Source organism: Hemitrygon akajei, chromosome 29 (assembly GCF_048418815.1).
Source record: "Hemitrygon akajei chromosome 29, sHemAka1.3, whole genome shotgun sequence".
NCBI classification, from domain to species: domain Eukaryota; kingdom Metazoa; phylum Chordata; class Chondrichthyes; order Myliobatiformes; family Dasyatidae; genus Hemitrygon; species Hemitrygon akajei.
The window spans coordinates 8,854,671-8,882,161 of NC_133152.1; the positions used below are offsets into that span (position 1 = coordinate 8,854,671).

The following is a 27,491-nucleotide window of genomic DNA, read 5'->3' on the forward strand; positions in this document are numbered from 1 at the left end:
TGTTAAATGTGTCTGTTTCTCTCAAAGTCTCTCCAGCAGTAATCAGAAATTGTGACCTTAGAATTATCAATATCAAAGAGTTAAAGTGTTGAAATAATTAAGACATGGTCGAAGTACAAAGAGAAACAAGTATGATATTTGGACAATCTCCTGTGTTTCTTTCTCATACTCTGGAAGCAGCAAGGGTACTAAAATTACTTTGCAGAGTATTGGTTTATGAAGTCTGAAAAATAAGTCACTGTGGAGAGTTAATGGAGACAATAATTGACTTAAAGTTGATTAGAGTCTCCAATTCATTATTGCAAATGAGTATATTTCAGGCAGGCACTTGAACAAGATTAACTTATATCTCAGTTTTAGACTTGAGACCTTCTAATACGGTTTGTTTACACAACAGATTGACAGCTTTGGTCATGAAGTGCTTTATGTCTGAGTTTTATTATATATTTTCTGAGCTGTGGCAAGACTTTTGTCGATGAAGTGTGTAGGCATTTTAAATTCACAAAGGCATTTTCTTTAATCCTAGGAGACAGCAGTAATTCCCTTAAATTAGATGAGATGCTGCTGTGTACCACACAAAATAATTTCCAATTTCTCACTGAAACTCTGTTGTGACTGAATTTAAATGAAATATTGGAAGATGAGGCTACATTACACAGGAAGAAAGGTTGCTGACTGCTTAATGAGCTTGTGCTTTTATCATAAGATATGGTATATGAACCAAAAGACCCCTAGAGTCTAGTTTATTATCAATAATGGCATGGACGATCCCAGAAATCAGCTGTCGTTTCTTGACCAATCACCATATTACTTGAAGGAAGCAAAATTTTTCACTCATCTGGTTTTATAGTGATGGTAAAACTTTCTGTCCAGAACCCAATGTGCCATTAAGCTTTCATAGACTGTGACAGAGGGCTCTATCACTGGCCTTTGGCAGCACTTCAATAACTTTACAACCTCGAAGCAACACACAAAACACATGCTGGGAATAAATGTTAAGTTTATTAATACATAATTTGCTGCTTTACATTTGTGTTTGTTGAGCACTCCTTTGGTTTGTTCATTCCTTTGTGGTTTGGGGCTAAAGATATAAAATGGGCCTCAGTGTAAGCCCCCGGCTGTGGTTGGAGATAGACCCTAATTGTGGTAGGTGCTTGTGAACTAGGTTGAGGGAGGAGACAAATATCGGTTGATCTGTATTAATATTACATCTGAGTAAATGCATATCATATTGTTCCTCACTGAACATACATTTTCACATTTTGGGACTGTGTGTGAAAAATTGGGAGCACTTAATAAAACACCTGCACCTGCTACTTCAGTGGAGCCAGTTTTATTTTCAAGCAATGTAGAGCCATACAATGCCCCTGCATCAAAATTTGTCGACAGCGGTGGGATGGCCAGCTGCAAGAAAGTCAACTGGACTGGCCTTCAGCCTCAGGGCAGTAACATTGGGCAAAAGAGGAAGAGGATGAATCATTAGAGGTAGCAGATCTTCTGATCAGGAGCAGAACGGGCTCAAGGCACAGGGTGCATGACCCAAGAGCAGTGCCAGAAGAAATGACCCTTCCTCAAAAGTTCCAGCTACTGACCTGGACCTAGTTACGCTATTCAAAGACTTCCTTTCTGTCCAAGGGAAGTGGGATGAGGCCCTGAGAGGGGAGCTTTGAGGTCTGTGGAACTCGATTCAAGCCAGTCAGCTGGATGAAGCTGAGGAGCAGTGTGAGGCAAGGTCCTCCAGTATCTCAGATGAGGAGAGCCCGTGAGCAGTAACGGTCCCCACACCAGCGCCCCAAAGACAACACTTTACTCCAGCAGCACAACCACACATTTCCATTTAGGGGTAGGATTTTGACTATCCTCCTGCTCCTTCCCAGTTTCAAAGCAACCTACAACCACTACGTCAGAGAAAAGAACCAAAGATGCCTTTTTACCAGCAGGGTGAAGACATTGAAAACTACCTAGCACAGTTTGAGCGCATGGCAAGAACTTGGAAATGGCCACAGGAGGAGTGGGTCTGTGGACTTGTGCCTCTGCTCGCAGGCAAGGCCCTGGAAGCTTACAGGGCCAGTCCAATCACTACATTGCCTTGAGGAAGGCACTACTGGAGAAAGCTGATATCTCACCTGTCCTGAAGGGAATGCTTCAGAGCAATCAGAACTCCACCACGAGGAACACCCACTGAGACCTGCCACCAGCTTAAAGCTCTAGACATGACCAGAGTAGCACACCAAGGAGTAGATTGCAGATGTAATCATCTTGGAGCAGCTACTTCATGTATGATACCTGGACCTGAGTCAGAGAACATAAACCAGACAACAGACCTGACAGCTGTGAAACTGGCACTGCAGTATGCCCACACCTGCCTAGGGGGCCTTAAGGTGTCAGTGTGTCTAGTAAGGAAGTCCAAGTTGACAAGGTTTTGTTATGTGTTGGGGAAGGTGACAGTCCTGGGTGGGAGATGGGAAATGATAATTCTGTTTGTTATGAAGTGACTGTAAATGGACAAGTACAGGCATTACTAGACACAGGAAGTTCCTTGTCTCTGATTAAGAGTCTTGTACTAGGCAGGAGTATTAATTACAGTGACTGCAATGTATTCAAGAAGGCTGTAAATCGCATCCTATGGTAGAGGTTACTGTGGTTGTAAAAGATCAAATGTACTTACTAAATGTTGGGGTAATTGGCTGCTTGACCGGGGGCATAATTTTGGGGAGGGATCTGCACATACTGAATCATCTTTCACCGTGTCCTACTGTTAGTGTGTTATATCGGGTGGTCACCGAGGCCCGAGCGAAAGCTGGTTTGCATCTACTGCCAGACTTCTCTGATAGTCGGCGCAAGGGCGGAACTCAGGGGCCTAGAAAACGACTTTGGCAATGGCCCATTAAGAAGCAATTTGGTTCTCCTGTTCATGATACTGAGGTATCAGGGTTAGATGTCAGTGAATGGAAGGTGTCTGATAATACTGCTGCATTGCAAGCTGCCAATGCAGCTCTGAAACTATTATTTGACAAGGGCAAATGGGGGAGAGGCCAAGCTGTATCAATGTGGGAAAGAATACGTTGAAGAGAATGGTATACTGTATGTGAAAGGGGGGAAGCATTTAGTTGTCCCAACATATTGCAGACCATTAATATTACACATTCCATGGGCCTGTTTCTTTTGGCTCACAATCTACATACACTGATGTTCAATCATACTGTTCCACATGTCCCAACTGTCAGAGAACCAGTGCTGCCCACAGGTCAGATGGAGCCCTTTTACATTGTTATGATCCCAGCCCCCTCCTTTGTGAGAATCGCCAGAGCCCTAGTGAAGGGGGGGGGGTCAATGACCCAAGAGAAGAGAGAGATACGTGCGGTGTCCCTCGTTTCACGGCGAGGCAAAGCTGGCGCCGGTGGTCATTGTCTCGTGGAGACACCTTTGTGAATTGGGAACTGTACTACGTGTATACCCTCAGGGCAACGTGGGTGGAGAGATGGAGAGAGATTGCATCATCCCAACCTGATTGACATCTGAGACCCTGTGAGTTCAGATAAAAGAGGGGTTGTAAAGACGGCCCCCCAGACGCACCAGAAGACACGCTAGAAATCCTGTGACAGCGTTTAATAACGACAGCCGGTGGTGGGGTTCGTGTGCGTCTTTTCCTTGCCTGGGATTGGCGACCTCACCACGAAAGAACGGCTTAGCTACAGGGGAGGCCACAAGTGAGCGTCCATTCCCCAACGAGACTTCGACGAATCGAACTCCTAAAGGTTGGAAAACCCCGCCGGGTAACTGTTTCATTTAATCTCTATCTCTCTCTCTTTAACAGAGTGCACCAATGCGACACCACAAAAGACGGCAGCTGGTAGAACTGCAGTGATCGCAAGAGACTTTCAGATATACAGCGGACAATATATACATTACCCCTAGACAATGATAGAGTTTATTTCTTATTGGTTATTACTATACCTGCGCTTTAGATTGAGTATTGACGACTTATGGTATGTGAATGTTTGTATTAACCTTACTTTTGTGCCCCTTTATAAATAAAAACGTTTGAAAATGGTACCATCAGACTTCAGTGGACCTCTCTATCTTTGCTGGTAAGTGATCCAGTTACAGGATACGTAACAACATCTATTGCCAGCGATCAGCAAGATGGGCCCTGTCACCTACGAAATCCATCATCCAGACAAGGAGTCCTACCAGGTAAACCTCGTCAAAGAATGGAGAGAGAGAGAGAGAGAGAGAGAGCGAGAGAGCGAGAGAGAGCGAGAGCGAGAGCGAGAGCGAGAGCGAGAGCGAGAGAGAGAGAGAGAGAGAGAGAGAGAGAGAGAGAGAACCACTACAGAGATAGCATAGATGGTTTTGAAGGTGGAGGAAGATGAAGAAGTTGGGTATGATGTGGAGAGGTGGCAACGCCAGGTACTCTTGAATCTAGAACTCCTGAATTGCTGAGCTGGAAAGGGTGTTCTAGGAGTATCCAGCCCTATTCCAGCAGAGGCCTGGAAAAACTCAGATATTACATCACATTATCCATTTGAAAGATCCCACTCTAATCCATCAGAGACCATACCAGGTGCCTGAAAGACTGTTAGAACCATTAAAGAGGGAGATTACTATGAGGGAAATGGGGGTAATCATACTTTTGAAAAGTGAGTGGAACAGCCCTATAGATATCGTTCCCAAAAAAGGATAATTCTCTACGAGTCTGCCTGGATCTCAGGAAGCGCCAAGTAAGATACAACATTAAATCTCTGCAAGGGACATTGGCAAGTTCCCCTGGAAGGCAAGACCAGTGAGTGTACAGCATTTAGAACACTGATAGACTTGTACCAGTTTACAGTCATACCTTCTGGGTTACATGGAGCAGCTGTAACATTTCAGCACCTGATGGACCAGGTACTGCAGGGCTGTGAAACCTACTGTGCGGTCTGTTTAGATAATGTGGTCATGTACAGCGAAACCTGGAGTGACCGTTTGCAGCATCTCCACTGGGTTCTGAGACACATCCATGAGGCAAGCTTAACACTACATCTGCAAAAATGTGACTGGACAAAGTAAGAAACGCGCTACCAAGGCTACCAGCTGGCTAAGGAGGAAGTGCGGCCACAGGTGGGTAAAGTAGAGGCCATATGGAACAGTCCAAGAACAGAGACAAAGAAACAGGCGCCATCATTCTTGGGGCTCTTTTGAGTGGTACAGGAATTGATAATCCTGACTACCAAGTCTGCAAAGAATCTGGTGGAGTGGACTAAAGACCATGAAAAGGCTTTCTCCACCCTCAATACCCACTTTTGGTCATCTCCCAACCTGCAAAACCCAGATTTTAACAAGCGTTTCCAGGTGCAGCTGGATACCTCTGCTTTGAGTACTGGAGCCATGTTGGCACAAAAAGAGGCAGGAGTACAGCCTATCCTCTATCTCAGCCATAAGCATCTGCCTAGGAAGGTGAGATACTCAGCCACAGTAAAGGAGTGCCTTACAATCAAGTGGGTGCTTGACAGCCTTTGAAAATATTATTTCAGGGAAGAGTTTGACCTGGATTCTGACCTTTGGGCATTTGTGTGGATGCAGATGACAGAGCCACTCGATGGTCATCTGGCTTTGTGGCTCCGGCAATCCAAAGTTCACCACAAAGCAGGAAGACAGAATATCACAGCCGACTCACCATCCAGATTGCCGAACAGCAGCAATCCCAGAGACGAGGGTGGTAGTGTGACAGCATTGCAATATTCTTACAACCTCAAAGTAACACACACACAAACACATACAGGGAATAACAGTTTAAGTTATTAATACATAAACATTTATTTGTTTTAGAGTCATAGAAAAATACAGCACAGAAACAGGACTTTCATCCAATCTAGTTTATGCCCACCCATTTTAGCCTCCTACTCCAAACAGCCTGCACCATCCTTTCTGCAAAGGCTGAGAAAAGTCCATCTCCCATCCGCCATCCTCACCACATTCTACAGAGGATGTATCGAGGGCATCCTGAGCAGCTGCATCACTGCTTGGTTTGGGAATTGCAACATCTCGGATCGCAAGACCCTGCAGTGGATAGTGAGGTCAGCTGAGAAGATCATCGGGGTCTCTCTTCCTGCTATTACAAAGATTTACACCGCACGCTGCACCCGCAAAGCTAACAGTATTGTGAAGGACCCCACGCACCCCTCACACAAACTCTTCTCCCTCCTGCCATCTGACAAAAGGTACTGAAGCATTTGGGCTCTCACGACCAGACTGTGCAACAGTTTCTTCCCCCAAGCCATCAGACTCCTCAACACTCAAGAGTCCAGATGACATCTACATCATTTATTATTATAGTTGTAATTTGTCCTCTACTGTGCCTATTGTCTTGTTTTTATAATCTTTGTACTGCCCTGCACTGTTTTGTGCACGTTATGTACAGGTCTGTAGTCTAGTGCAGTTTTTATGTTTTACATAGTCTAGTGTAGTATTGTAGCACCAGGGTCCTGGAGGAATGTTGTTTCATTTTTACTGTGTACTGTACCAGCAGTTTATGGTCAAAATGACAATAAACTTGACTTGACTTGATAGCCCTCCATACCTCTACCATCCATGTACCTATCCAAATTTTCTTAAACGATGAAATCAAGCTTGCATGCTCCAGTTGCACTGGCAGCTCATTTCACACTCCCACGGCCCTCTGAGTGAATAAGTTTGCCCTCATGTTCCCCCATAAACTTTTCACCTTTCACCCTTAACCCATGACCTCTAGTTGTAGTCCCAGCCAATCTCAGTGGAAAAAGCCTGCTTGCATTTACGCTATCTATACCCCTCATAATTTTGTATAACTCTATCAATTCTTCCCTCATTCTTCTACGTTCCAAGTAATAAAATTCTAACCAATTCAATCTTTGTTAAACTGAAGTCATCCAGGAACATTAAGATCCTTGTAAATTTTCTCTGCTCTCTTTCAACCAGGGGTTGGGGCTAGACCCTGGCCCGCTATTGTTCATGATATACATTAACGATCTGGAAGAGGGGGATGAGTGTAGTGTTTCTAAGTTTGCTGATGACACTAAACTGAGTGGAAAAACAAACTGTGCAGAAGATATGGAGAGTCTGCAGGGAGACATAGATAGGTTAAGTGAGTGGGCATGGGTCTGGCAGATGGAGTACAATGCTGGTATATGCAAGGTCATTCACTTTGGAAGGGAAACTGGAAGATCAGGTTACTATTTAACTGGTAAAAGAATGCAGCATGCTGCTGTGCAGCTGGACTTGTGAGTACTTGTGCATGAATCACAAAAGGTTGGTTTGCAGGTGCAGCAGGCTATCAAGAAGGCAAATGGAATGTTGATATTCGTTGCTAGAGGGATTGAATCTAAGAGCAGGGAGGTTATGCTGTAACTATACAGGATACTGGTGAGGCCACACCTGGAGTATTGCATGCAGTTCTGGTCTCTTTACTTGAAGAAGGATATACTGGCCTTAGAAGTGGTGCAGAGGAGGTTAACCAGGTTGATTCCGGAGATGAAGGGTTTAAACTATGAGAAGAGATTGAGTCACTTGGGTCACTGGAATTCAGAAGAATGAGAGGAGGTCTTATAGAAACATACAAAATTATGAAAGGGATAGATAAGATAGAGGTAGGAAAATTGTTTCCACTGGTAGGTAAGATTAGAAACAAGAGACATAACCTCAAGTTTTGGAGGAGTAGATTTAGGATAGAGATGAGGAGGAGATGTTTTTTCCCAGAGAGTGATGAATCTGTGAAATTCTCTGCCCAATGAAGTAGTGGAGGCTATCTCAGTAAATATATTTAAGACAAAGTTTCATAGATTTTTGCCTAGTAGGGGAATTAAAGGGTCTATGGAAAAGGCAAGTAGGTAGAGATGAGTCCAAGGCCAGATCAGCCATGATCTAATCAAATGGCGGAGCAGGCTCAATGGGCCAGATGGCCTACTCCTGCTCCTATTTCTTATGTTCTGATGTTCTTGTTAGGACTTCTATGTACTGATTAGGGAAACTTTCCTGAACACATTTGACAAACTCTTTGACAAACCATCCAGCCCTTTTACAGTATCTGAGTGCCAGTCAATGTGTGGAAAGTTAAAATCATCTACTGACAACCTCAAGTTTCTTGCAACAGTCTGTGATCGCTCTACAAATTTGTTCCTTTAAATCCGTTGGACTTCTGGGTGGTCTATAATATAGCCCCATTAACGTGGTCATACCTTTCATATTTCTCAGCTCCACCCATAAATCCTTACTACAGGAGTTCCCCAGTCTGTTCTGACAAGCACTGCTATGACATTTTTCCTGACCAGTAACACCACCCCTTCTCCTTTAATCCTTCTTGCTGTGCCACGCCCAAAACAACAGAACCCCCGTATGTTAACCTGTCAGTTTTGCCCTTCCTGCAGCCAAGTCTCACTTATGGCTACAAAATCATAATTCCATGTGTTGATCCATTAGCTTTTCTACAATACATTTTTAATTGTAACATATGCAGTTCAGGACATCAGTCACATTACGCTCAACCATTTGATTCCTGACATTGTCTGAGTACTTAACAACATCTGTCTCCACAACCATCCCACTATCTGTTCTGGCACTCTGTATCCCATCCCCCTGCAACATCACTTTAAATCCCAACCACTACCCCCTCCCAACCTGCAGCACTATCAAATCTTCCCGCTAGGATATTAGTCCCCCCCCCCCCCCCCCTCCAGTTCAGGTGCAAACATTTCCTTCTGTATAGCCCCCAGATTCCCTGGAAGACAGCCCAATGGTCCAAAATTCCGATGCTCTCCCTCCTTCACCAACTTCTTAGCCACTTATTAAAATGTGTGATCTTCCTGTTTCTGGCCTCACAAGTATGTGGTACAGGTAGCAATCCTAAGATCACAACCCTGGGCATCCTGTTCTTAAAATTAGCACCTAACTCACTGAACCCATTTTGCAGAATCTCGTCACTTTTCCTACCTATGTTATCGATACCTAAACGGACCACAAGCTCCGGCTGCTCACCCTCCGACCTAAGAATGCTCACTCGAGATGTCCTGGACCCTACCACCCGGGAGGTGATGTATCATCTCGGAATCTTGTCCTTGTCCACAGAATCTCTTTTCTGTTCCCCTAACAAATCCCATATCACAACAGCTCGCCTCTTCTTCCCCCTTCCCTTCTGAGCCAGATTCCATGCCAAGGACCTGCCATGCCAAGTCATGCCAGTGACTTTCCTCTGCTAGGTCATTCCCCCAACATTATCCAAAGTGTTGTACCTGTTATTGAGGATGATAGCCAGAGGGGTACTCTGCACAGGTCATTTAACCCCTTTCCCCTTTCTGACTGTCATCCAATCTCCTGTGTTCCACACCTTGGGTGTACCCACCAGTCTATATGTCCTACCTGTCACCCCCTCAGCCTCCCGAATGATCTGGAGTTCATCCAGTTCCAGCTCCATCTCCCTAATGGGGACTGTTAGATGCTGCAGCTGAATGCACTTCTCGCAATTGTAGTCGTCAGGGGCACTGGAGATCTCACATCCCGCAGGAGGAGATTTCAATTATCCTGCCTGGCATCCCTCCTGTTCTAAATGTACCATTTAAAGAAGGAAAGCAATAAGTAAATTGGGGGGGAAAATCTACTGTACCTGCAGCTTTTTAGCCTTCTCTGAAACTTCATAGAGCTAAAGCCTCAAAACCCTACTCCAACACTGTCCCCTGTGAGGACATCACTGTCCTCTTCAGCGATGTCCACTATGCTTGCCCCTGTCTTATTTCAATTTGCTCCTGCAATCAATCCTGATTGCTGATTGGCCCCTTCTCAAATCAGCAAACTGCCATGACTCAATGCCTCAATGCTACATCTTCCCTTTCTTCAGACCGCTGAATGGCCGCTGTGCAAAAACGTTTACATTTGTTGCTTTTGTTGAACAATCTGATGCACCGTTTGTTCTTTTGGCTGTCTGAATATGTCTCAGCAAAACTGAGGTTCTCCCTGCAGGGTGGTATCATTTCTGAGAAACTGTACATGTGCAGTGTGCAGAAGGGACGTACCATGGGCAATAGGGGGGTGTCAGGAGGTGCAAAAGGTATAACATGGGCCTCAGTGTAGCTCCTGGGCTGTGCTTGGAGATAGACCTTAATTGTGGTAGGTGCTTGTGAACTGGATTGAGGAAGGAGATGAATATTAGTTGATCCATGTAAATATTATATTGCATATAATATATATACAATTGTATCTGTGTAAATATATAATACATCATATTGTTCCTCATTGTACATATATTTTCACGTTTTGGGAATTTGTGCGAAAAATTGGGAGCACTTAATAAAACACTTGCACCTGCTATTATGGAAGAGCCAGTTGTTTTTCAAGAGATGTACAGCCTATACAATGCCTCTCCATCACATTGACAAACAGTATCAGTTGACGAACAAGCAACAAGACAATGGATGAAGTTCTTGACTGCTCAGATTATGAATAATAATAATTTTGTAGCGCATTTTATTTAATCAATTCATTTCCATTTTTGACACACTATCAACCATTTCAGTTTCAAAGCATTTTCTGCTGTTTAAGAAAGACTCTAAAAATGAAACAGAAAATTATAGGCTGGTGACCCTGACATCAGTATTGGGAAATTAATTGAAAGTTATTCCAAACATGACAAATGGACTAATTAGGGATAGCCAACACAGCTTTGTGCATGGTAGGTCACGTTTAACCAATTTTATAGAGTTTTCAAGGAAGGTTCCAGTAAAGTTGATCAAGGCAGGGCATTGGATGTTGTCAACATGCGCTCTAGCAAGGCATTTGCAAGGCCCCGCATGGGAGGTTAGTCAAGAAGGTTCAGTTTGGCATTCAAGATAAAGTGAAAAATTGTATTAGACATTGGCCTTGTCGGAGAAGCCAGAGAGTGGTAGTGGATGGTTGCCTTTCTGACTGGAGGCCTGTGACTAGTGGAATTCTGCAGGAATTAGTGTTGGGTACATTGTTGTTTGTCATTTATATCAATGATCTGGATCTGCAAATTAGCCGATCACACCAAGATTGGGCCTGAAGAAGACAGCGAGAAAGACTATCAGAGCTTGCAGCAGGATCTGGACCAGCTGGAAAAACAGGCTGAAAAATGGCAGATGGAATTTAATGTGGACAAGTGTGAGGTGCTGTATTTTGGCAAGACCAATCAGGGTAGCTCTTTCACAGTGAAGGGTAGGGTACTGAGGAGTGCTGTAGAACTAAGGGATCCAGGAATACAGGCCCATAATACATTGAGAGTGGAGTCACAGGTCGATAGGGTCTTAAAGAAAGCTTCTGGCACATTGGCCTTCATAAATCGGAGTATTGAGTACAGGAGATGAGATGACATGTTGAAGTTGTATGAGATGTTGGTAAGGCCTAACTTGGAGTATTGTATGTAGCTTTGATCACCTACCTACAGAAAAGATGTAAATAAAGTTGAACAAGTTTAGAGAAAATTTACAAGTATGTTGCCAGGACTGGAGGAAAAGATAAGTTTGGATTTTATTCCATTGAATGTAGAAGATTGAGAGGAGATTTGATAGAGGTATACAAAATTGCCAGGGGTATAGATAGGGTAAATGCATGCAGGCTTTTTCCACTGAGATTGGGTGGGACTACAGCTAGAGGTCATGGGTTAAGGGTGAAAGGTGAAAAGTTTAAGGGGAACATGGGGGGAAACTTCTTCACTTGGAGTGTGTGGAATGAGCTACCAGCACAGGTGGTGCATGTGAGCCCAATTTCAACATTAAAGAGCAGTGAGGATAGGTACATGGATAGTAGGGATATGGAGGGCTGTGATCCAGCTGTACGTCGATGGGAGTAGGCAATTTAAATGGTTCAGCATTGACTAGATGGGCTACAAGGCCTGTTTCTGTGCTGCTCTCTTCTATGATTCTGCTGTCTGTAAGGAGCTTTCAAGTGTTCTGGTTTCCTCCCACATTCCACAGATGTACGGTTAGGATTAATGAGTTGTAGCATGCTGACATTTGTGGGCCGCCCAGCACAATCCTCACTGATTTGATTTGACATAAATGACTCATTTCACTGTATGTTTTGATGTACTGTACATGTGGCATATAAAGCTAATCTCTTTTATCATTTAAATAGAGTGGAACCATAATTTCTCTTATTCTATTGCATATAACCTCAATTATTCTGTCTTACGTCCTCAGTAAGTTTTCCTTTAATTCAGTGGTTACCAAACTTTTTTATGCCATGGTCCAATATCATTCAGCAAGGGGATCCACTGACCACAAGATGGAAGCCCCTGCTTTAATCATTTACTGGTGCTTTCCTTAGGTGTGGGTTGGATATGCCTTGAGCTTACCAGCATTGTCCCTTGCCTAGGCCTTATTGACCCTTTCACCATTTTTTTTAACCAAAATTTGCTGTAGGGTTGTCCATTGTTTGCCTTCATTTTGCATTAACACGTTTCCCATTATCAATTTATGTTTGTATGATAAGCTATTAGAAGAGTGAATTGACAGTTTTCTGCAGTGAGTGAAACCAGGCAGTGGGAATCCCAAAGATTTAGTGCAACAAATAGATTTTAAACTGAGCAATAAAAAGATTAAGAAAGAAGGTTAAATTACTGTTGATTAACTCAATATTAAATCAGGTCCAGGAGATGAAATAAAGAGAGAAAGAAAACCTAAGAGAGAGAGATTAAAAAGAGAAAAGATTAAAATATAATTTTTTTAAGTAGCTAGCTTCCATTTTACAGTACATTAGCAAAGTTTCAGAGCCTAAACGTTTGTTTAGTAGCTATTACCAATTACCACATCATTCAAGCAGTACTTAGGGTGAGACTGTTTAACTTTATGTGCTAGTTTACTTTATTTTGCAATATAGCGGGGAGTATCTGCCACACTGCCAGAGCAACCCCACAACGCCCATTAACCTTAATTTAATCACGGGACAATTTACAATGGCCAATTAAGCTACCTGGTACACTTTTGGACTGTGAAACCAGAGTACCTGGGGAAAACTCACACCTTCCAAGGGGAGGACGTACCAAGACTCCTTGCAGAATGGCAGGAGACTGTGGAACGGAACTCCATACAGGATATGCATTAAGTTCAGATGTATCGGGGCAGTTCATTCCATGCAATGCATCTGACAAAAAGAGCGAAAACTATTGTCTTGACACTAACAGCAGAGTGTCAAGACTGATAAACCTACATCACGCACAAAATGCTGGAGGAACTCAGCAGGCCAGACAGCATCTGTAGAAAAGAGTACAGTTCATGTTTCGGGTCGAGACCCTTCATCAGGCCAGAAGTTAAAAAGATGAGGAGTCAGAGATAGAAGTGGGGGGAGGGGAGGAAGAAACACAAGGTAATAGGAGAAACCGGGAATGGGGTTGTGGGGAAATGATGAAGTAAAGAGCTGGGAAGTTGATTGCTGAAAGAGATACAGGGCTGAAGAAGGGGAAATCTAACAGGACAGGAAAGAAGGCCATGGAAGAGAGAAAAGGGGGGAGCAACACCCGAGGGAGGTGATGGGCTGGTATGGAGATAAGGTGATTGGGAAAAGGGAATGGGGAATGGTGAAGGGGGGAGGAGAGGGGCATTACCAGAAGTTAGAGAAATCGATGTTCATGCCATCAGGTTGGCAGCTATCCAGACAGAGGTGGATAGGTGTTGCTCCTCCAATCTGAGTGTGGCCTCATTGCGACAGTAGAGGAGGCCATGGATTGATATGTCAGAATGGGAATGGGAAGTGGAATTCAAATGGGTGGCCACTAGGAGATTCTGCTTTTTCTGGCAGATGGAGCATAGGTGCTCAGCAAAGCGAATTCTCAATCTACATTGGGTCTCACTGATATACAGAAGGCCACACCGGGAGCAACAGACTCACAGGTGAAGTGTCACCTCACCTAGAAGGACTGTTTGAGGCCCTTAATGGTAGTGAGGGAGGAGGGATAGAGGCAGGTGTAGAACTTGTTCTGCTTGCAAGGATAAGTGCCAGGAGGGAGGGAAAAATGGACAAGGGAGACACGTAGTGATCAATCCTTGCAGAAATCTGAAAGTGAGGGGGAGGGAAACATGTTCTTGGTGGTGGGATTCCGTTAGAGATGGCAGAAGTTTTGGAGAATTATGTGCTGGATGCAGAGGCTGGTGGGGTGATAGGTGAGGACAAGAGAAACCATATACCTGGTGGAGTGGCAGGAGAATGAGGTGAGGGCAGACATGTGTGAATTGGAAGAAATGTGGTTGAGGGCAGTGTTGATGGTGGAAGAAAGGAAGCCCCTCTCTTTGAAGAAGGAGAACGTCTCCTTAATACCAGAATGAAAAGACTCATCAACGCTGCTCTCAACCGCATCTCTTCAAATTCGCGCAGGTTTGCCCTCAGATAATGGGGATTCTTTCTTCCATTCTGTCTGAAACATTTATGCTTCAAGTGCCTCCAAACAAATGTCTGCTGGAATTTATGAGATCTGGAGGAAAACACCTCACTTCACTGGATAAGTATAGCAAACGGGTGAAGGGTTTCTTTACCCTCGCCATGGGCCAGGCATCTGAGGGTGACCACTAGTCCTCGTGCTATTTTTCTGCTCTCTCGTCCAGCAGCTCACTACCGCTCATCACCCCACTAAACTAGTCCTAATTCCAAATGTTTGTTTTCCTGGACCTAAATCCTGATGGTGAAATCTGTGTGCTACATTTTGGAGGCAGGCAGCCACTATTTGTGAAACACTGTGATTCATAAGTTGTCTCAAGGCAACCCACGGTACCTTGAACCAAAAAAAGTCACTGATGGCTCAGGTGATCAAAGACTTAGGTAAAATGTTAAGGAAGAGAACTTTTGGATAGCTGAATATATGGCCTCCAATGGAAGGGTGAAGAGGGATATGTTGACCAGGAGACCTAAGAATGGGAGGAAGTTGAATTCCAACAAAATCTTTGGGTGGAGGTTATGGTGAAAAGAGTGGGGGTGCGGGGAGCATGACCGATGATGTACCGAATAGAATCATACAGGCTTGGAATTAGAGCACAGAAAGAGGCTCTTTGGTTCACTAAGCTGGTGCTGATCAAGCAACCACTTACACCAGTCCTATACATATAATTTCCCCTACATTCCCACAGTAGTGGAGCGGTTATCACATTGAACTTCTGGGGTATTGGAATTCAATTCCGATGCTATCTGTAGGAAGTTTGTTTGTGTGGGTTTCCTCCAGTTGCTGCAGTTTCCTCCCAAATTCCAAAGCTGTACCAGTTAGTAGGTTAGTTGGTCATTGCAAATTGTCCTGTAATTACACTAGGGTTAAATAGATGGGTGGCTGGGCATTGCACATGTTGGGTCGGGAAGGCATGTTCCACACCGCATCTCCGAATGAATGAACAAATAAATAGATAGAAGTCCCAACCAATGTTCAACTTATCACTCACCCAAAAGTGAGGTGAGGAATTTTCAACTTCTCAACCTCCCAGCAGGTTACAAAGTAATGGAGATTGTTTGAGGTCGCAACCCTTCAGCAGGACTGAGACAGTGGAGGGGAGATAGCCTCATAATAAAGCAGTCAAGGGAGAGAGAAAAGGATGAAGTTGGCAAGTGGTAGGTGAATCCAAGTGAGAAGAGACTGATGGGCAAATTAAACCAGGTAGGGAAAGAGGCTGTGAGATGATCAGTGGAACCAGATACGAGAGGTGTGGTAGACAGATGGGAAAATGAGGGGGAAGGGATAGAGGACCCAATGGTTTGAGTGTGTAGATGATAAACACACAGATCCAAGTGGGGGAGGAGAAAGAAATTGGAGGCTGCTGGGGATAATGGAAAGAAGTGGATGTGTGAGAAGACCTAGGTGGGTCAGAGGGAAAGGGAAGGAACAGAGAGTTTTAGGGTTACCTGAAACTGGAGAATTAAACGTTCATGTTTCTTATTGAGGCACAAGAAACTGCAGCTGCTGGAATCTGCAGCCACAAGCAATCTGCTGGAAGAGTTCAGTGGGCCGAGTAGCATCTGCAGAAGGAAAGGAATTATTGACATCTTGGGTTGAAATCTGAAATAAGTCTCGATGCTGGGTTTCAACCCGAAACGCTGGCAATTCTTTTTGTGCCACAGAAGTTGCTGAAGTCCCTGAGCTCCTCCAGCAGATTGTTTGTTGTTAGAGAATCTCTTATTCCTGGGAGAATGGTATTATTATCATGCGTGTTATCATGCAAAAATATCGGCCGACCACAACAAGCATACAAAAATAGTGAGCCTTTAACACTCCCAAAGCAGTTAACAACTACTTCATCAGTATAACACCCTGCTAATTTAGTTACATTCATGCAGAGTGTGAATATTCCTGTTAAGTAGCTCATCAGAGAAACACAGGCACTGATTATGTGCAATATGGCAGAAGAAGAACTGGGCCATAAAACTGCTGTTCAAATTTTCCTCTACAGCACTGTTCCAGAAAAGCATGTTAACAAAATTGCTGTGATATTCCAATCACATAAAGAAGCTTAGAATAATAGCAGAATCATCAACCCACATTAACCACAATTTTTGTATGAAATAAAAACAAGGAATGCTGGACAGGCTAGACAGCATCTGTGGAGCAACAAGGAGAGTGAAGGGGAGAGGACAGTCATCATTATTACATCAGTTTACTCACTAGTCAAACAGTAACATATTCAGGCTACGTCCACACTACGCCGGATAAATCCATAACTGAAGCTTTTTCTCTTTGTTTTTACCTCCGTCCACACTAAAATGGCGTTTTCGTCCCCCAAAAATGGAGCTTTTCAGAAACGCTTTCCAGGGTGGGTTATTTTTGAAAACGCTGCTCGGGCAGATCAGTGTGGACAGTGTAACCGGAGAAATCTGAAAACGCTGTCAGACGGCAGCGCACTATTTCATTGTTTTCTTGAATGCAACCTAACAATTTCAGAACAGACGGCAGAGAGACTGAAGCCAGAAGAGTTAGAAATGTACTCACCAAATACTTTGACCCATAACTTACTGAATAAATAAATAAGTATACTCACTTTGCCCTGTTTTCTGTCCTTGCTCGTATGAAGGTGGTTTACCTATTTATGCAAGTACTTCTCTGACAATAGATGTGTAACAACCCAATGTAACATTGTATGGAAATACAAGATAACACCACGCAGACATGTTTTATACATTTAACAAGGTGCTTTATTAATGCAACAGAGTTAGTCAGTTTTTCAATGTTCATTATCAGCCGGGTGAATCTGTCATTGAACTCCGTCGGTTGCTGCCGTACGCTCCAGTATTTGTTTTTTTTTTAGTTTTAAGTTCTCCTGCGTGAGAGCCAACAGCTGTCCATCGTTTTAAATTTTTCTAATCTGTAACTACACAAACGCGCACTTTCACGGCAAGATTCGACACCAAACATGTCACTTGTTTTCGGTAGATGTGTCCTGCGCATGCACAGGAGGAGGAGATTCACCGAAATCTCCGTTTCAGTGTGGATACAGATATTTCCAAAAACACATAGTGTGAATGCCTATTGCTTTTACGCGAAACTGGCGTTTTCAAAATTATCCGGTCTAGTGTGGATGTAGCCTCAGTTCAACACCATCATCCCTTCAGTATCAATCAACAAGCTACCTGGCTGTGCAACTGAATGCTTGACTTCCTCATCGGGTGACCACAGTCAGTGTGGATTGGTAATAACATCTCTTCCATGCTGACGATCAACACAGTTGTATCTCAATTATGTGTGCTTAGTTTACTGCTCTGCTGTCCCTACTCTCATGACAATGTGCCTAGGTTTAGCTCAAATACCATCTATAAATTCGGCAATGACCCAGCTGTTATTGGGACAATCTTAGATGGTGATGAGGAGGCATCAGGAGCGAGATAGATCATCTGGATGAGTGCAATGAAACCTTGCACTCAACATCAGTAAGGCCAAGGAATTTATTGTGGACTTTAGGAAGGGGAAGTCAGGTGAACACCTTCCTCATCGAGGGCTTAGCAATGGAAAGAGTGAGCAACATCAAGTTCTTTTGCATTAACACCTCTATCCTGGGCCTATCACACTGATGCAATCATGAAGGCTTGCCAGGCACTATACTTCATCAGGAGTTTGAGGAAGTTTAGTAGGTCACCAAAGACTAGCAAACTTCTACAGAGTGGAGAGCATTCTGACTGCTTGTCTTCCTGCTGATATGGAGGCTCCAACATGCAGGATTGAAAGAGGTTGCAGAGGGTTGTAGACTCAGCTAGTTCCATCACAGGCACAATTCACCCCATCACTAAGGCCACGTTTAAAATAAAGATCCTCATTAAAGACCTACACTGTCTGGAACATATCCTCTTCTCATTACTACCATCAGGGAGGAGATAAGGGAGCCCGAAGTTCATGAACCCATCAGCATTACCTCACTATTCCCATTTTACACTATTTGTTTGTTTATTTATTCATTTATAATTTGTAACTTAGAGTAATTTTTACGTCTTGCATTGCACTGTTGCTAGAGTACAACAAATTTCATGACACATGTCAGTGATAACAAACATGAAAAAATAATCTTCAGAATGGTTTTTGCTGTTATTAACAATCTATAAAGTCTCTAATAAAGTGACTTAAAACATTAAATGAACATCAAAAACTGCAAATGTTGGAAACCATTTTAATCCCTATCCTGACATGTCGGTCCACGGCCTCCTCTTTTGCCATGCTCTCAGGGTGGAGGAGGAACACCTCATATTCCATCTAGGTAGCTTCCAACATGGCAGCATGAACACAGATTTTTCCTTCTGTTAATTTTTTTTCTTTTCCCCTCCCTATTCCCTCTTCTTCTATTCCCCAAACTGGCCTCTTACCTCTTCTCCTCACCTGGCTATTACCTCTTCCTGTTTCCCCCTCCTCCTTTTCTTTCTCACATGGTCCAGTCTCCTCTCCTATCTGATTCATTCTTCTCTAGGCCTTTACCTGGTTTCACCAATCACCTTCTAGCTTGTCCTCTCCACAATGACTGGTTATTCATTTCCATATTGTTGCCTAATCTGCTGGGTTCCTAAAGCATTTTGTGTGTGTAGCTCTGGATTTCCAGCATCTGCAGAGTCTTTTGTGTTTATAGATTTAAGTTGAGAGCAGAAAGATGTTTAAAAAATGACATGAAAGTAAATTTATTATCAAAGTACATAAATGTTACCATATACAGCCTTGAAAGCAATTTTCTTCCAGGCATTTACAGGAAAATAAAGAAATAAAATAGAATTTATAAAAACCTGCATAAACAAAGACTGACAAACAACCAATGTGTAAAAGACGATGAATTGTGCAAATAAAAAATAAATAATATTGAGAACATGAGCTAAAGAGTCCTTGAAAGTGAGTGTGTAGGTTGTGGAATAAATTCAGAGTTATGGTGAATAAAGTTATCCATGCCAGTTCAGGAGCCTAATGCTTGCAGGGTATTAACTGTTCCTGAATTCTGTTGGGACCAAAGGCTCTTGTACCTTCTGCAAAATGGTAGTAGTGAGAAGACAGCATGGCCTGGATGGTGAGGGGTCTTTGATCATAGATGCTGCTTTCTTGGTAGCACAATGCCTTACGGTACAGACGACCTGGGTTCATTTCCCGTAGGAGTTTGTACCAGGTGACCAGGTGGGTTTTCTCTGGGTGCTCTGATTTCCTCCCACAGTCCAAAGACAAACCGGTTGGTAGGCTAATTCGTCATTGTAAATTCTCCCTTGATGAGGCTGGGATTTCATGGGGAGGGGGGTTGCTGGGGTGCTGTGGCTCAAAGGGCCTCCTCCATGCTTATCTGAAATAAATAAAGGTGCTTGTATGACGGGGAGGGCTTTCCCCATGAAGGACTGGGATGTATCCACCACTTTTGGTAGACTTTTCCATTTCTGGGCATTGGTGTCTCCATACCATGCTACGATGCATCCAATTAAGATCTCTCCGCTCTGCATCTATGGAAGTCCATCAACATTTTAGGTGGCACGCCAAATCTGCGCAAACTTCTGAGAAAGTAGAGATGCTGCCATGCCTTTTTAAAGATACAACATACATGCTAGTCCCAGGACAGATTTTCTGATATGATAATACCAAGGAATTTAGTTACCGACCCTTTTTTGCCTCCAATGCCCGAATGAGGACTGGCTCATGGCTCTCTGGCTTCTTTCCCCTGTCCTCAATAATTAACTGTTTGATTTTGCTGATGTTTGAGTGAGAAGCATCATTCAGTGACATTTTCAATCTCCTTCCTAAAGGAATTTGACGTCTATCTTCTTCAGGCCGAGAGTGGTGTGGAGATGGAATAAGTTGTCAGAGAAAGTAACTGAAGCAGATACAATAACAAATGTTAAAAGATTTATGGATGGATATGTGGATCAGAAAGATTTAGAGGGATATAGGACCAGGGCAAATGGGACTCACTTAGGTGGGCACCTTGGGTGGCATGAGTGAGTTGAGCTACAGAGCCTGCTTCCATGATGTTCCATGTCAGAAAGAAACAACAAGTTATCTAAAGTTGGAGAACTCAATAGTGAGGTTGGAAGCCTGCAAAATGTCGAGAAGAAGATAAGCTTAAATTTTATCTTGTAGAACTAATGAAACGTTAATGTTGTTTCTTCTTCTGAGGAGATTCTGCCTAACCTTCTGAGTATTTCCTGCATTCCCATGTGTGATTAAGGTAGAATTTATTGTTAACACTAGGGGTCCTCTTTCCACTGGTCAGGATTGACCATGGATGTCGTGCCCTAGCTGTCTACGTGATATGCAAGACAGGGCTATACGACATGGAGACCAAGCTGTTGCCCATGTAGGGGGCACCTCTCTCCATGCAGCTGATGAATCCAAAGGAATGGCAAAGACTGATGAGGTTTGGCACCAGCGGCATCACGGTGAGCCTTAGACTGAACATGGGTCTCTGGATTTTTACACAGAGTTTTACCCCAAAGCCATCCCCATGAGTGGGTATTGCTGGAAGGCAGTGTAAGTTTGAGATCAGAGTTTTCCTTTTCCTAGATGAGCTGCCAACAACGGCTGACAAGCCTCATCTACCTGAAGCAACTGGTTTTAAGGTGTGAGTAACCCACCTTTACCTCTTCTCTTGTCAGTAGAAATGGTTCCACTGGGCTTAGTAGCTAAGGCACACTTGAAAGCCAGGAGCTGGACATGGTTGTCAGAGGCTATTTGGGAGTATTGAATATATAGTGGGAGCTTAACCCCAGTATCACCCCTTGCTATAACAATGTTAAGGAACAGAAAAGTCCACTGACCAATCTAAATTAGTACTATTTTTAAACAAACATTGTAGGACAAATGCAGGGGAGGTAAGGGTTTATTTCGAAAAGGCAGGTAGGTGGAGCTGAGTCAATGGCAGAGTAGGTTCCACAGGCTTGATGGCTGACTCCTGCTCCTATTTCTCGTGTTAATATGAAAGACATCATTCTATTCATTACCATGATGACTGTAGCTGATAACAGCACAAAACTACGTTCAGTTAAAAGCAAGTCAAAGAGAGACGCTGTCCTTTAACTACAGCAGCAGACATTGTATGGTTATTGCTATTTGATATCTACAACCTCATCTTCCTGAATAATTGGAGAGGTGAGAATTAAAAGCAGTTTGAAATGTATGACTGGTCTGGTCGAACCCAAGAACTGTTTATTGTAAAGCAGTTTTCCTGACCTTCCTTTAGTTTCTTTGATGAGATTAAATTGATGTTCTCTATTTAGGGACCAGCTTTGCCCCAATCGTTCAATGGAAACCTTGAATAATTTTATATGTAAAAGTTCCTCTTCCACACTGTTTATTATTTAGTGATACAGTGTGGAGTGGTCCTTCGAGCAGCGCTGCTGCAGCAACCGCGACAACCCTAACCTAATCACGTGACAATTTACAATGACCAATTAACTAACCAGCAGGGCTTTGGACTGTAGGAGGAATCCAGGGCACCCGGGGAAATCTCACGTATGCCATGGGGAGGACGTACAGAAGACACCAGGACTGAACCCCAAACTCTGATGCCCCAAACTGTAATAGCATTGCGCTAACAGCAATGCTTTATTTTTTATTAATGAAAAAACATTTATTTATTTATTGACTGATTGATTATCTATAACCTACAGTAGTTTTCATGTCTCACACTGTACTGCTGGCACAAAATAACAAAGTTCATGATCTATGTCAATCGTAATGAACGATTCTGATTTGGATTTTGACTCCTTTGATTTTTTTCAGTTCCAGTGAGAATAGATCCAATTTCACAACTAACACCTTAAAACTAAAATCTCACATTGTTATTGCAGTGTATAGCCTTGCACAACAATGCCATTAAACAGCACTTGCACATCACCTTTATACGGTGGAAAAGGATATCTCCAACCTTCCCAAAGGAAATTAAGTTGGCGTATCTTTAAATAGAGAACGGGCTGACTTCTGCAGCAGGCAGCGGGGTGAAGTGTATTGCAGTTTATTTTTGTGCAGTTTCTCTGACTCTTGCTTGTGATGAATGTGCAACTGTAAGATTACAATCGGCAACTGATTACCAAGTGTTATGAACTGTGACAATTTAGAAACGAACCAACAGCAATAGAGTTCACCCTTGGTTCCTGGTTTTGATGTTAAAACCACTATCTTTATTAGCATCTACTTATAGCAACTTAACCAAGATAAACAAAGTTAACAGTGTTATGTGTACGTGTGTGTAAACTATTGAGCTTGGGGGGAAACAAGGCTAAAAGTCTTCAGATGGTAAAGCCTGAAAGTTCAGTTCATCCACGGAATAAATGACAGGAGAGAGATATTTGTAATCCAAGATAAAACATAGTGAGAAGGCAATTACGTCGAATTCCATAGGTTCCACGATGGTAATTAATAAATACCAGTGGTCAAAGATCCTCCATCAAACCATTCCAAATCCACATACAAATTCCCACCAGAGTGATCTGTCACAGGCATGTCGTCTTCAAGGGGCTACCACATTACACACCCAGGCAAGGGTTAACTTCGAGTGGTCCCACAGGACATTCCTAAATCCACTCCTATGGACTACATGAAGTGACAGCCACACATTCGAAGTGCACTGGATGGATAATCTACCCACCCATTGAGTATGGCAGAGTTCCAAATCCCCAGCTTCAACAAACTGGAGCTTCTACCCTTTTCCAATTTCACTCCTCTCTCTCTCTTCTTCTGACTGCCCCCTCCCTCTTCCGTCCCGACGAAGGGTCATGGCCTGAAATGTTGACTGTTCATTTCCACGGATGCTGCCCGACCTGCTGAGTTCCTCCAGCGTGTTGTACGTGTTACCTCATTCCTTAAGTTTTGTGTGTATTTCCTCCCCTCATATTGTCAATACCACCATCTAAACAAACACTGGGATTCTTGTTCTGAATTTCTGATTGCAGACAAAATACACAACATAAATCTTACAGCCAAAATAAAATGTTTGTTACCTCATTCAGTTTAAATTTCCAATGCACTTAAGCATGTTTCTCTATTTCCTATTGAAGATTGAACACAAATAAAATACTGCTGCAAGAGCCTCATTTAAGCTACATGAGCTCTCATGTAGCACTGAGGCCAGACCGTGAATCATGTGTTGACATACCTTTTAGGCTCTGTGTGTGCGCGCGCCCTTAACTCCCGGTGGAGTCGTCGGGGCGCCGTCATGACGAGCTTTTTGCACCGATCGTTTTGGTGATTGCTCATCGTACGGCGTGTCTTGGGCATCTGAAACCATCTGTCTCCAGGTTTTTGGAGCCAGCTGGATTCGAACTTGGGAGCCTTCGCTCCGAAGTCCGGCACTGATGTCACTACGCCAACTAGCCAGTAGGCTGATCAGATCCTAAATTACAAAAAATTGCAACTTTTCAATCCCCAACACTTGTGCATCAATTTTTTGGAGGAATTCTATAGGAAATAGAACTTCAACTCAAAAAAAAGTTGCTGAACTTGGTACAATATTTGGAACAAGTGATCATTCACCTATATAATTGCTCAGAGCTCTTAAGTATGATAACATTTGGCAGGGAAGTTGAATTACACTCAGAAACTGCAGGAATTGTTACAGGCTGTTGATTCATACTAGAGCATTTACAATAACAGCACAATCCTGCAAGGTAACATCCAAAGCTAAAGGCTATCTGTGTTTTTTCTGAATGAGTGTACGCTCAAATTAAAGTCTTTGTACACCAGGCATTCATTCAAAGAAAAAGATGTTGGATTAAATACTATGTGCACAAGAGAAATGGAATATTTATTAGAGTTTCATCCATTTTTATAATACTGCACTGAAAGAGAAGATGTCATTGGTTTTTCAAATAGATAGATAGATAGATAGATAGATAGATACTTTATTCATCCCCATGGGGAAATTCAACATTTTTTCCAATGTCCCATACACTTGTTGTAGCAAAACTAATTACATTCAATACTTAACTCAGTAAAAATATATGCATCTAAATCACTCTCTCAAAAAGCATTAATAATAGCTTTTAAAAAGTTCTTAAGTAGTTTACTTAAATACATTAAATACAATCAACCCCGGCACTTTAACATATCTTACTCCTGGCGGTTGAATTGTAAAGCCTAATGGATTAATAAGCAATCCAAATTAGTTCCACTCTCTTCTCCTCATCCCCAATCTCTTGCAAATTTTTTAAAAGTATTTTTGAAACTGCTGTTGAATCATCTTCCAACACCTTTGTAGGTTATGTATTCTTGAAAGCAACTGAATATGTAAGCAACATTATCTTCTATCATCTAGTTATTATACTAATCAGTGTTATTGTAACTGTACTCATTCACTTGACTCGACCTATTCCACAAAAACTTTGTGATTTTCAAGATCATCTTAATGATGAATTCTAAAACCTTCAGTTATCACTTTTATCAATAATTTTTCTAGATTCATATTACCTATTAGAAATTCAGCTTTCCTTGTTCTGTTTTCTTTCTTTATATTTATTCATTCCTTATTTTCATTTTCACATTTACCTTTCAAGAACTATTCCTTCCGAGAAAAGTTTTACAATGTTATGACCAATTGATTTATAATCATAACCGTATATTTACCCATGGAAAATGGCTTTCCTTTAGACTGTCTTCTTCAGTTACTGACCAAACAATGTATCTCAGTGACTGATTCCTGCATTGCTGTATAATCAGTATTAGCAGCAGAGAGGAATGGATATTGGTTTGTCTACTACTGCAATTGTATTCAGAAATAATGAGAGGCTTGAAAGTGTACATCAGCTGAAATTGTTGCTCAGATCAGCTCTTAGTTCTCACCACATAATTTCATTAGCATACAAAATCAGATGACGCCTTACCGTGAATATCTGCCAGCTTCTGTCCCATTCCATCATAGTATATTCTTCCACCTTGTGCAGTTGGGAAAAAATAAGTCATGAGGGAACTGGGAGGTGAGCAATAGGAATAGGAACCAAGTGGCATGTCTTTCAGAACTTCATGGGGTTTCCAGCAAAACTCTCGAAATCTAGGATGGTCCATGACTTTCTTTTCAATGTCATGAATTGTCAATAAACGCTCTTTGGTGAAGATGTTCCTCTCATCATCACCTCTTGCCAGAAATACAAGTTCCATCCTCCACAGGGCATGTGTCTGCGTATCTCCGTTAACATAAGTGCTTGGATAGTTCTTTTGTGACGCAGCTCTTGCCTGTCGTATTTTGAATCTGTCGTAGCTCTCATTTAAGCCTGAATTTGAGATCAAGTCTCTTTTACGCAGTTGGATTCTATCCAGCCATTGGGTTTCACTTGATTTATGAATAGTTTTACCTTGGGTGGCAGTAATAAACTCTGAATTATTACTGTGCAGTCTCTGTAATTCTTCAATGATGAGTTTCTCCAGTGTTGCAGATGTGTACTCAGCCAGGTCACGTCGGTTTCTCCCCCAAGACCCAAACTGGGACTTTAAAGCAAGGGTCAACGCATCAAAGTGCTGTGAGGAAACATGGTTACGAATCTCAAAGGCATTGTAGGATATATCTATGTCGAGGTTAGAACAATGCATAAACATGAAAACAGTGAGAACTGTTGGAATCGTGCAACCTATTACTAATATTAAGGCAGTGCAATATGGGTTAGTAAATATCCACCCAACTGCTCCCCAAAAGCCTTTAACTTTCAAATCATGGAACAGTCTTTTAAAGCTGCAGTGGCATTTCTTGCAGAGTTTTTCACCTCTGTGGGAGCTAACCGACACATCGTATTCTTCTTCTTCCAGCCACAAATGTTGCACCAAAGGGTCGTCATCACTTTCCATTTTAATATCTGTTCCAAGGAAGGAGGTGTGAATAGAAAGAGAAGAGAAAACTGAATTGGACCCTGGACTCTCCTTGTCTTCAGTCTGTCTTCCAAGTGAACATCCAATTTAACAACATCTACAACAGAAAATACAAATAAATAAATTTCATTACTTTTAAATGAGGGGACACCATAAATATTTAAAGAGATTTGCAATAGCACTGAGGCACACAGTATTAAAATTTAACTCAATGCAATGAATCAGCCAATGGCTTGGAAATTATATCATTATTTCTGTAGAGTTATTGTACTTACACTGCCATAAACTGTAAGAATGATAAACTCAGTGTATTATGTCCCAGAATCCTAGAATACAGGATGAGGACATTCATTTCAATGTGGCTGTGTGTATCAAAAAAATAACATTTTTTTGATATCAGACTCACAGCCATGGATTTCCATGTACCCATCCAAGAACTGTTTAATTGTTAGGAGAGTTTCTGCCTCTACCGGACTTCTCAGGCATCAAGTTTCAGAATCCTACCACCCCCCAGAATGAAAAAAAAAACTTTATTTTTCTTCTCTAATCAGAGAACAAATTGCTTTACATTTGTACCCTTGGTTTCTGATCTGCCTACTATGGCAAAAAGGTCCTTAATTTTAATTTTATCAAAGTTCTTCGTAATTGTAAGTTTCAAGTAAGTTTCTTCACGGCTTTCTCTGTCCCAAAATATATCAGACTAGGTTGCTCAATCTTTCCTTTCTGCTACAAAGCTCTTTGTAAACCACCTTTGCACCCTCGTCTGTGTCATCACATCTTTCTGCTAAAGTGGGGACAAGATCTGTACACAGTTCTCAAGCAGGGATCTAACCAGTATCCAATATGATGCCAACTCTTCATATTCTTATAATATATACCTTATCATATATACACCTATATCAACCTTACTGTGTTATAGCAGATTCTACAATTTTATCACTTTTTTAATCTAAATTCCCTAATAAGGATTTTCCACATAGCTGTCTTATGTTAATAAGCTTTAATTTTACTCATTTCTATCAAGGAAAGATTCTCTTTGCATCTGCTTGATCAAACTTTTTCATAATTTTCAAGGCACATCAACCCCATACCACTCCTTTCTCTAAAGCAGGGGTTCCCCACCTTGTTTATGCCATGGACCAATGCCATTAAATAAGGGGTCCACACACCGCAGGTTGGGAACCCTTGCTCTGAAGAAAAGGATCGTTGACATTCCATTTCAGATTCTTTTTCTAAAAATTCAATATTGTCAAATCCCCATCAG

General features: G+C 42.4%; 1 protein-coding gene across 4 annotated transcripts in view; it reads right to left on the bottom strand.

The window, feature by feature from the left end:
* disp3 (dispatched RND transporter family member 3) overlaps window positions 1-27,491 on the bottom strand; it is a 613,218-nt gene that overhangs the window by 258,466 nt on the left and 327,261 nt on the right. For all 4 annotated transcript variants that reach the window (XM_073031674.1, XM_073031672.1, XM_073031673.1 and 1 more), the window contains exon 3: window positions 25,252-26,324. In XM_073031674.1, coding sequence (XP_072887775.1) covers window positions 25,252-26,206 — 955 coding nt within the window. In that variant the 5' untranslated portion in view covers window positions 26,207-26,324. The remainder of the gene's footprint in view (window positions 1-25,251; window positions 26,325-27,491) is intronic.